The 12525-nt window shown below is 32.6% G+C and overlaps 1 protein-coding gene across 1 annotated transcript in view; it reads left to right on the forward strand.

Moving 5' to 3' along the window:
• The window catches only part of LOC147069965 (thrombospondin type-1 domain-containing protein 7B-like), a 116430-nt gene extending 108358 nt beyond the window's left edge, over positions 1-8072 (forward strand). The window contains exons 24-29 of the mRNA XM_085949891.1: positions 657-783; positions 1903-2031; positions 2260-2402; positions 3490-3650; positions 4846-4939; positions 7226-8072. Coding sequence (XP_085806017.1) covers positions 657-783; positions 1903-2031; positions 2260-2402; positions 3490-3650; positions 4846-4939; positions 7226-7259 — 688 coding nt within the window. The 3' untranslated portion in view covers positions 7260-8072. The remainder of the gene's footprint in view (positions 1-656; positions 784-1902; positions 2032-2259; positions 2403-3489; positions 3651-4845; positions 4940-7225) is intronic.
• Positions 8073-12525: the final 4453 nt, after the last annotated feature.

Consider the following 12525-nt stretch of genomic DNA (forward strand, 5'->3'; position numbering starts at 1 on the left):
GATATGACTCGGCTCTCGGGAGCAGTCACCCAAGAATGTAGTCGCATGCATTCCAGTGTGCCTTGATTGAGTACATAAAGACAACAACAAAAATACATAAATCAACCCTATGACTTTTTCGCCTGGATATGACTCGGCTCTCGGGAGCAGTCACCCAAGAATGTAGTCGCATGCATTCCAGTGTGCCTTGATTGAGTACATAAAGACAACAACAAAAATACAAATACTTCGGACATGCTTTTTTCTTCACCATTTAAATTTTAACCATGACGGAAGCGTGACACGTGGCTCAAAATTGTACTGGGCACGTTGTAGAAACGAAAAAGTCTTCCACTTCCTTATGAATCATAATATTATTATCATCAAGAAACGGCTATTCAAATCAATGCTTCTGTATAAACGTCGATCTGTTACATCGTGTAGCTACTCACCCAATGGGCACTCATTGTTGCTTTCAGTAAATCAATGTCTAATTATTAATGTTTTCAAAGCAGAGAGCAGAAAGTCAGACAATCGTAGTTAGTAAACAATTTAATAATTCAGCTTAAAACCAAAAGGGCTACTCTCCATTTTCGAAATGCACAGCAGCCAGTCATTTTAATGGTCAAATTAATCTTTGCTTTTAACCTACTTAATTATTTATTTTTATTTTACAGGATGATCATCAATGAAGCTTCAGCTGCCGGTAGGGCATGCCCTATTGACCTTACGGAGAGGGTTCCTTGTCCACTGACCCCATGTTATATTCTTCACAAATCACCATTCACTCACTGTCATTTGGACGTAAGTATAATAACTTCAAACTGATTGTCCTTAGTTTGAAATTCTCTCCGTATTTTCTTTGTTTCGACGCTTTTAGTGGTACTAAAATACATAATTTTATAAAATCTTGACAACCGTATAACAGTTTTCAATATAATTAATCATGCCAGAATAAGTGAAATGAAGAACATAATACTCGCGTAGGTCTAAAGCAAAATGCCTATTCTCTATTATATACACATTAAAACTAATTACATAGTTTTATGATTTTTTAGATACATAATTAAGAGAGTATATAATAGTATGTACCTCAACCATTATTTATATTAAAATATCTGCGCTATTTGGCTTAATTTGAACACTACAAAGAGCAACTCTTATTGATTTATAAAATGGAGACTAGTCCTTTAACATAGGTACATACTACTTAGATTGAGATTGTGATCGAGATATCTCGAAAAAGGTTGATTCTTGAGAAATAAATTATCACAAATTTTTGAATTTCTCATTTTTAGAGAAATCGTCAATGTGAATCGGTAGGAAAGGAGCGGCGGGGGAGGGGGGAATATCAAAGGAAATTTGGAAAGTAAAATTAGGCAAGAAAAGCTTTTCACGATTTCAGCGGAAAATCTTAGGGCCGAATGATTAATAAGTGTAGATATTTCTCGAGAAATCAATAAACCAATTGTTTTCCAAAATCCAAAATTCTCAAGAAAATTTGAAAATTCTCGATTCTTGGGGGAAAAAAGGTAAAAATATTCTTCTAAAACAAATTTACAAAAAAAAAGATTTTCCAAAGAAAATAAAAATACTAAATAGAGTACTTAAACCTGGCGCTGTCATACGGGGCTGAAGGATAGACCACTGATTGTCAAAAACTAAAAGGTGTTTAAACGATTTGAAAAAGTTTTACTTATTTACTTACAGGTTTTACTTACACGAATTTTATAAATTTTATAATGATCTAAAAAAATCGTCGGGCAGGACACGTAGTATGAATGAACGATGTATCAAAACATGCAACGAGAAACCAAAACCCAGAGGGGCAAAAGGACGGAGTGAAACAGGGCCAAAGGCAAAAATTGTGGAGAAATGTGTTATTTTTTTATTAATTCCCTAATCTATTTTTTATCAATACAGCAGGGTGCAACATGCGGCTACGGAATCCGATATAGAAACGTTACATGTGTGAGGGAGACGGATGCAGAGCAAGTTACACCGTCGCTTTGTTCACCTCATCTAATGTCCTTCGAAGACACTATGCAGGAGGTATTAAATCAATAATTAAATTATATTTATAATCCTCATTATTATCATTCATTTTTTAATCTTACAAGATTGAGCGCCGCCATAAAGTAGTGGCAAACTTCACGGTTTATTTAATATTGTACATATTTCCGATAATCACTATAAAAATTTGCTGACGCCATATGAGTGAATCAAATCCTCCCTTGCATTTTAAATATGAATCAATACAAATATGTTATATTATTATAGGAGTCCTGCTACGTAGATTGCAATGACGACTGCCGGTATTCTCCTTGGAGTCAATGGTCAGCTTGTGACTCAGGAGGTGTGCGCTACAGGAAACGAGTTTCCTTCAAACCACCTGGTCCTCCGTGTGTGGAAAATGTGCTCAGGTATAATTATGTATTTAATAATCCATAAACCATTTTTGATATCGTTTTAAATAATCATTCGTATACACTTAGATATATTTTTATAGAGATAAACATTACTAAAACATATTGAATAGTTTGGTCTAAATTAGTTTGGTTATTTCTTGACTTTTTTGATTCTTGATTTTTCAAGATCTCGAGAATTTTTAAAAAATGATAATTCAACGTTTTATGCGTGCATTTTTTCTAAATTTCCATAAAAAAATTGTCTACATGTACGAATCCAAGCTTGTTTTTTAGCGCTTCCTTTCAATTTTTATCACCTCCAAAACGAAAGTTGAGAGTTCTTTTAATGTCATCCTTACAAAAATCTATATCAAATTCACTCCGGTCTTCAAGATATAAAAAGAAATCATGTCATACTTATGGTAAAAAAAATCGAGAATCGAGAACAAACCTTTTTCATTATTTCTCGAGAATTTTCGAGACTAATCTCGCCTACAACTTCTAGTCTTAATGTAGCATCATGGTGCGTGAACTACAAGAACTGCCTGATTTACATATAATATCAATTATTTACAGTCGGTATCAATTTTGATGTAATTTGGATAAATGGTTACCAATACTAACGATTAGATTAGTTGCAAGTCGTTTCATATCAAAGATTCATTTATTATAATATATGACATACTTTTATCGCCTACATTTGGCAATTACTATAAGCATTCCAATTTTAAATTCACTCAGTAACTTAACACAAATTATTTGTTTTAGCCTGAAACCTAAATTTATTTTATCATATTACCAATATTTTGATATTTTCTACCAAGGAACTGGATTCGTCAATCACTTCTGTCGCATTATTTGTGCATAATATAAGTTCACAGGATATAAAATTAATTAAATTTCTCCCTTCTCCAAGTTAAAATAAAAAACCAACATTAGTTTTACTGTTCATGGGATTTCCAATTCTATACAGAAACAGATGTTGTATGACGAACACTCGAAAAAGTATTCTTTTCTTTTTGGTTTGTTTACCTTAGCAATTCACTGAATCATTGTTTCCATGCCAACTTAACATTGTTACTAATTATTTATTTATTTCCAGATATGAAGTGTTCGAATATGCAAACTGCAACGTGACTGAAACAGAACTGAACAAAGACATATCAGAATGGAACAATTATGACGAACCAGCAACGTCGCCAGATCAGGAAGACTATTATGTCCACAATGATCAGCCCGAAAAAACGTATCTCTTATTCACGGGTAAGCAATTAAGTTATTCGGTTCCATATAGACACTATTTTTTCTCTCCACAGTAAAAGAACGCATCTGGAAAAATCACATGTCAATAATATGTCTTTAATCCAGGGGACAATCATTCCTCTTGATCTTGACTTGAGCTTGGCTCTTGCTGTGCAAGTTTTGACTGGTTTGTGTTGATACTTGATATCTCCATAATTCATGTAGATGTATCAAAACTACAAAAAAATCGCTAAAAATACGCTGAAGGCCCTTACTTTAACCTCCTTACTAGGGAATCCAATCCCGACCCAAAATTCTGATCCCGAGATTTTGGGATTACAATTTGTATATTTACAAATAACATTGATAAAATCGGTCAAAAATAAATCTACTATAATTTATACTATTTAAGACATTTATTGTTAATATTTTATACGTTCAATCTTGGACGTACATAAGTTTGATGGAGTAAATAATATTGTAATATAAATAATAATGTGAATTTAATATGAGATTGCTGTTTCTGATAGTAAAGACATAATGAATGGATTAGCGAGACTTAAAATAGTAAAGCAAATGATCATGGCGTACTTATGGCCTTTCCGCTTCATAAATCTAATTAGTCAGCCAAATATGAAACTGCCGTAAAACGTATGATATCATGGTGGAATTACTTTGTTAAAAGTGCGAAGCATTGTTTTTTCCAATCTTTCTCATTATTAATAATTTATGTGAAAAAAATAAAATGAATCGGCAACCTACACATGGGTATAAATCAAACTTCATTCGAACTCAGTTTATTTCTAATGTAGTTATTTTTTATTAAAAGTATTTTTTCTGTTATATTTTCGCTTTTATTTTATTTTCCATAAAAATTTATAAAAAAATCAATCCCAAAATCCCGGGATTAGGTTTATCAATCCCGGGATTCATAGGTATCGAAAATAGCTCGGGATCCCTACTCCTTACCTCTAACACAAATTTTGAAAACGCTTATGTTGAGCGTCATACAATATGCCATGAAACTTAGCGATAGGTAGGGGGGGCCGCTTTAGGATATGGGGGGCCATGTTCCTGACCACTAACTACACTGCTCTATGAACTTGGACTTATTACCCACCCCATGATACGAGCCATTAATATAGATAGTGCAATCTACTGCTAGGGGTGGATTTATAAGTCTACAATAAGTGTATTTATTGTTTACTTCTTATAGGTAAAAAGATTCCAGACGAGCACACTGCACTTGCCATCGTGATTGCTTCGACGTCTATGGTCACCCTAGTTATTTGTGTCTATCTCCTGAGCAGGTAAAGAATATTTAAATGTTTGACTCAACTCATCTTTAAATAATACTAATTATTTAGTTTCAGATTATTTTTTATCAATAATTGCTTTATGGCTGTCAACACAGTCACTACAATAAATTAAGTTTTATATTATGGCTTTTTATTTATTACTTAGAAACACTTTGGGCCCACGTTGGTCGCCAGTTATAGTATGTTTTAGTTATAAAATAGAAACACTTCCGGTTTTAGTATGTATTCTGAGATCACAGAGATTAATCAACAATAACAGAGAATACTTCAAACGGTACACGAAAACAGATGAACTTGCCGAAGGATTAGTTCAGTTCAGGTATGTATCACATTTGAAAACTAGATACCACACTTATCACTAGAAATGAATCTCGATATTGTAAGGTGCTTAGTCTCAAAATAGATGACCTGTATAATCAAAAGGGTAGATCTAGATCAGGGGGGGGCAAACTTTTTGGATGGAGGGCCAAATTCAAGAATTCAAAATGAACGGCGGGCCGCAAGTAAAATACCATTTTTTGACATACACTATTTTTTTATTATCACGAAAAATCATTACAAAAAAAATAATGAGAAGAATGAAACTGTTGTATATTTTTTTAAATTCATGTGTTGATTCTGTAGTTGATATTCTCAAAACTGCTTCTAAATGGGCATCGGAGATATTTGATCGTAAAGAATTTTTATTGAGGTTCACGATCGAAAATGTTTGTTCACATATATAGGTTGATCCAAAAATAACGAACATTTTTCTTACATAATCTTTAAGTTGGTCGAATTTGTCTGAATTAAGGGCATTGTAAAATTTGGAGATTTCTTCACGAGGATGCAATTCTCTTAAATCAGTGTCACACTGCAGGTCAATAATCTCAAGTTGTAGCTCTGTCGGTACACTATCAATATATATTAATCTACATACAATCCAGGGCGAGATTACAATCCAAAATTTCTTTCCATTCATTCCCAATCGATGTTCAACGTAGAAAATAGTGGTTACATAGTGTGAGACGAGACGCAAGAAAGACGTACTTACTGAGATAATACATTTACAAAACAACAAATTCTTCAAATTTTAATCTATTGTCAATATTTTTAAAAAAAATCATAAAAAAATTATTCGTAATCAGAAGTACAATTAATGATGGCGGGCCGCAAAAAAAAATACCCGGCGGGCCGCAGTTTGCCCCCCTCTGATCTAGATACTAGTTGTCAAATGCGATACCTACCTGAACTGAATAAATCCTTTGGCAAGTTCATCTGGCTATTTGGTTGAGTGAGTCATCTTACCTTGTTAATCTGTTTTATTGTACCGTTTGAAGTATCTTCTGTTATTGTTGGTTAATCTCTGTGAACTCGGAATAAATACTAAAACCGGAAGCGTTTCTAATAAATACTATAACATACTATAACTGGCGACTAACGTGGGCCAAAAATATTTCTATCTTATAAATATAAATAAAACCATCCTATAGATGTATCTATAGTCTGTGAGCGGAATGCAGAAACATTTGTCATAACTAAAATTTCCTTAGCAGAAAACACTATGCAGAAACATTGTCCGTAGTTAAGATCATTTCTATTGAAAATAATACCATATTTAAAAATTCTCTTTCCTATAGATTAGGTAAATTATTTTATAATTGTTAAACGATGACAAAAATATGACAACTGCATTTTATAAATGCAATAACTATAAATACATATTAATATTTAATTATAATTCTCTTATGTTTCCGTTATAAGTCATTATACGTGATTCCACAGGCACCGCAAGATATTTTTTTAACATGGTAACACTAGCGTCAAGTGTCATTCTTCACTTGGCATTTTGTATTTCTGCGGGCTGGCGTATAAAAGTAAAATAATATTCTCCAAGTACATGCCAAACGAATTAATATTATCAATATCCATATTGAGATACATTGTTAAATGAATTTGAGTGTATGGACTGTTTTATAGACATGCGAATTTATTTTGACAGCAGCTGTCAGTGGTAAATGGTAATACAGAAGGGGGCGTGTTCATAATAAAAGTAGTCTATGGTTAAGGATTCCTTAACTCTATACTCAGGATTGTCTACAGTTAAGTCATGCTTTTCGGCGACTTTATCCTTAGGATCGAAATCTTAGATTGTGCATTCCGCTCTATGATCCTATACATATTCATTGAGACGTAAAATAATACCTAGATAATCATAGCAACTACATATGTGTGCGTGATGTTTACACATAACCATGACAGCACTAATTTGGACTCACCATTTTTTGTTTGTTTCAGATATCTCAAACAAAGAACGGTCCACAAGGTGTAAGAATATTTACCAAAATGTTTGGAATTTAGATTTTAAGTAAGCTTCTGAATTGATTTCGATGTACCACTATGCGTTTTCCATATAATACCAGTCATATTCATTAAAACGGCCATATCATATAAAAGTACACTACCTATAAGTAAGTATTCATTAAAAATATATATCACTATCAGATTCCTTATTCTGAGCAACCGTGTAAAAAAGCACTCATTTTAACGTGTTATAATATCAACAAATGTATTCAGTGAACTCTACGGTTATAAATGATTATAAAAATAATATTGATGTATTGTAGAGAAGATTTGTTGAAACATTACTTTACTTTTGGAGCATTTATTATTCCCCTATTCTTATACCATTTAGGGCGCGATGCAGAACCATACTTAGAAGCGTAAATCTCTAAGATGGATTACAATTTAAATTGTACGTAAAACATTTCACCGTGGCACAGTTCGCCGTGAGCTTTCTTATTGGAAATAGACGAATGTATATTCTACGGTCTCCAATTTTATTAGATTCAATATGAACATTAATTCAATTGTCATAGCTGATTTTGGCAAAATTCATGAATTCAAGAATGAAAACCTAACCTAACAAATAATCCAGTATATTATCGACTATTTTCAAAATGTGTTTGCTGCTGGCTTCCTGTAAAGTGTAAACTGACAAGAACCGTGTTTTTAGATATGAATTTTATGTCAGTACTATAATACAACTCAAAGAGGTCGGACGGTCTTTAATATACGGCCATATATTATTTCCAATGCAATATTTCACGGTGAAGTATGTTACGGCGAACTACATAAGTACCAGTATACGCTCTAAGATGGGCGTCGATCGTTAGGACTCAAATAACAGCAGCTTAAATTGCGTCGCTACAGTAGCCATATAACATAATAATACGTCACAATATAGCAGGTGGTAAATTTACTGAAAGGTGCAGAACAAAATCATTTAAAATACTTTTAAGACACGCCTAACTATTTCGAGTTAAATTAACAACTGTGGGTGGTGTTAATTGCCAAGTACGATTTAATTAATCCAGATGGTTTTTCATCGCGCTCATGAATTAAATTAAATGCTGGTCAAAAATTATCTATTAAATTAAGGTAAATCGTGTCTACTAGGTCCAAAAGCAAAAGAGGAGGTGAAGTTTGAAGTTAGACGCGTCCGTCGCGTGGCGCGCGCTTGTGTTTAACGTCTTAGTATATTCGTTTAGCATGATCACAGTATAATTATTGCTCTCCACCAACCCGCCACATATCCACACCAGTTCTATGGACGCGTTCCGCAGCGTAATGAACGTGAAGCGCTCTCCAAAGATGTGCTGAATGTTATCCGGTAGCAACCTTGTACAATCTTAGATTGCGTGCAGTAAAGTGTGTCTAATTCTTATTTTGATTCAATATATTATATTTTTCATTTAATATATATAATTATGTAAGAGAATTTTTTGGTCTATTGGACTAACGATGGGTCGGAAACTGCAAACTGCAACCCACGATGGCCGCGCGACTTAAACGTCGGTCTATAGCATCGTGGGTCCCAGGTTCGAATCCTGGGTCTGGCAAGTACGCATATTGTTTTTCAATTTGTGTATGAATCCGATTATGGACCTGTGACCTAGTGGCTGACACCCATTTTTCGTTCAATCAAAAATCTGTTAATACACACCTCCAATCTGTGGAGGCCCATATGATCTTATTAGGATCGGAAATGGGTCGGACAGGCTTGAGAAGCTCTTCCCTTTCAACCAACATATAGAGATACTCTCAGAGGATATGAATTGGCATTCTTCGATTCGCTACATAAACATAATATTATGTGAGATTATATTAGGCCACGGTGACAAAAATTGGCCGCGAAACCAACCAGCCCACAAAATCAGAACATTTCAATGTTTTGAATTATGTTTGTTTCAATAAATTTTGGTAAACCTCCATCTCCATCTCCATATATATCTCTCTCAGACTATTTCTTATATTTTTTCGATATTTTACTTAAAACATAATATAACCTAATTGCAATGCATGTTCTAGCATCCTCTGGACAAAATACTTAATGATACTAACGTAAAACTAAACTTAACGCTGTGTTCAGAATAAGGCATTTGGAGTTGTAACATCGGCCAATAAATATTAACAGATATAAACTGTATTTATTTTATCGTAACACTACTAAGACCATAGGACGCTAAGTCACCGTAATCATATACCTATAAGTAAATATATTATATAAATCATCGGTGTTTAATTTATCACATACTTAGACACAGTATCGCGCATAATAATCGTTTATATCATAATTATTACTGTCGTTTGATTGTTATTGTAATAATAAAACACTGTCATATATTTCGTAAAACTTTTTGTTCAAACGAATCTAAAACACAAATATTTTTGTACTATTCCACTTTCAAATTATAATTGTATTATAAGGACCTAACTATAACACTTCCGTTACTGTAATGTAGTGGCAGAGGGTGGAGGTAGGCTGTTAAGATCAGCCATAAATAGTGCACACTAAACTTTGCCAGTCATACATATTTTGTTTTTATTAAAATAAGACTACAATTATTTACAGGCGGTGTTGGTTAGTTTTTAAAATTTAATTAAATTAAATTTAATTTAATTAAACCCTGAGAAACCAAGTCATAATAAATAATAGTTTTAAAAAAATACTCGTCTATCTATGAAACATTTAAAATTATGCAATTAAATAATACATAACTATTTATACATAGAATAATATTTTTTATCTATTATAGTTTTGTTTAGGCAGAGCCTAATGAATTTAAAAAAATGAGCCAACAATATGTGTAATATGTATTCTTAATCCAACGAAGACAAATAAGTATGAATGAAAAACTGTGCACAATTTTGTCGTATCGCCCAAAATATATCATAACTATTATGGTTTGGTTAGGCAGGGTTTAATTGTTTTTTAAAAACTAACCAATATGTAAATAAATTGTAGTCTTAGTTCAATAAAAACCAATATGTATGATTAACAAACTTTAATGTGCAATATTTATGGCGGATATTAACAGCCTACCTCCACCCTTCGGTACTGCTGTAATGTCACCTTAGGTTACCCAGCCCAATCAACTGCAAATATTTCAATCAATATGCATTTCGTCATCTTAATATTTCGGCTATTCCTAGAATCATTAATATTACATCTAATTAAAATGTTACTATATTCAAAATCGATATCATTTTCCAGTAAATACATATAATTGATAGATATCCGTCAGATTTCATTTACCTATCATAAAATTTAATATAAATGCACTTTGCAAACAGATGATAGATCTAAAGATATATGCGAAAAAGAGAAACATACTCAATTATTGTGAGAAAGCGATATTAAGGTAAGCGGTGAGATCAAGCTAGTATTATGACTTGTAGGCTGTGAGAATGTATAGAAATATTCGTATAATTATTATAATTAAGTTTTTATACCTTTAGATACAATAATTACGATGAAACCTTATAGCAAAAATAATCATTTCCCTTTTACCTACTGTAATATTGTCAATTTCATACGGTAACCCAAGGTGACATTACCGGAACGGACGGAGTTTATTAGCATCGTAAAGGAAAGGTTAATTACGAAAAGTTAAAAGAAGTCTATGTTCTTCTTCCTTTTTCTGTTGGCTAAATGTTTTAATCTATGACTGCTTTGAAAATATATTATGCTTTGATCAAACTATGTCTTCATGTGACATAGTCGTTATCAAACGTCAGCAATAATCTTGGCCAAATTCTCAATGATTTTGGAACAAAGAGGGCATATGATTTAATCAACTCTGCTCTTCATTAAAGGTTTAAATCACCGTTATACAGGATTGTATTAAACTTAGTAAACGAGTCTGTATAATTATTACCTATATAATAATCTCTCTCAGACATTTTCTTTACTATTTCAAATATATCGACAGTTGGTTGAAGATGATAAGAAAATGAGACCCAAAGAGACAGCTCCCAATTTGATGACCTAATATAATCTATTAAAGTTTGGTGGAATAGTTTTGTTTTAGATTAAATTATCATGTTTTTGTTTATATATAAAAAAAATATGGCATCAGCCCACAGCGGATTGAGACGGGTTAACATTTTTCTTAATAAACTATAATTAATTATAAATTATTATATCATACCCATCATATCTTAATGCGTCATTTACATACACTCTATAATATTGTATAATAATAGTGAGGTGTTGTGAAATTTGATTTGTAAAGATGACAAAACTTTCTACTTGAAATTATATAACTACTTATATCCGTATCTCTACGACTCTCGTTGAGAAATGAGCATTATGTATCGCAGTGAAGTTGTTGCAAGTCAACAGTGTCCATATGGTTAAATCTACCTAAAAGCCTTAATAACAAAAATAGCTTAACCCGTGTGAGGGGGAACTTTTAACGTTAAAAGGCTCCATTAACAAGCAAGTTAACTGTAAACTAATGTAATAGTAATAATGTAAATAAAAACTAATTCCCATAAAAACCAATATAATAATATGACGGCATATGTTATATCTATCACAGCGCATCTATTCTATACACAAGACTGCTACCGGCCGCTATTGGCAGCTATTGAGGGTAGTTTTGTATCGAAATCTTAGCACTTATTGTAACAATTACAATAAGTTATATTTAATAGATACAATAAGTGCCATGTTTTAACAGCGCCTCTCTTGGATCTGCTAAATTTTAGAGCGAGATAGACAGTTTTGACTGTTTAGGCGGCTAATCGGCTTCGATACAAACATATTAAAAACTACCCTCGATAGCTTTCGATAGCAGTATTGTGTATTGAATAGATGCGTGGGTGTCTTAGCGCCTTTTTTTGTACAAAATCCGTCCACACAGCGGAAATAAATGGCTTGGGTTTCATTTATATTGTTTTAAATGAGATTGTCGAGCCGGGTTGTCGATTTTACGATGACATCAACTCGTTCGTGTCAGATTACTTTATACTGACTCCTCTCTGAGTGATAACTCAATTGTTAATTATTATTATATTATTTGAAGTCAAAGAATGTCATTTTTTCAAATCAAAATTCAAAATATAAAATGAATGTCTTCTGCATAATAATCATGTATGTTATAATTTACAAGAGTAAGATGTTTACATATCAATATTACTCCCTTATCAGTCGTATCACGTATGTAATAAGATAACCTAAACAAAAATGATTTAGGAAAACGTCTGTTGTTGCTTTACGTGGTTTTGCTATTAGAAATTACAATTCGAGA

The sequence above is a fragment of the Rhyacophila brunnea genome, unplaced genomic scaffold (assembly GCF_057557595.1).
Source record: "Rhyacophila brunnea isolate RB1 unplaced genomic scaffold, BYU_Rbru_1.0 scaffold_22, whole genome shotgun sequence".
NCBI classification, from domain to species: Eukaryota; Metazoa; Arthropoda; class Insecta; order Trichoptera; family Rhyacophilidae; genus Rhyacophila; species Rhyacophila brunnea.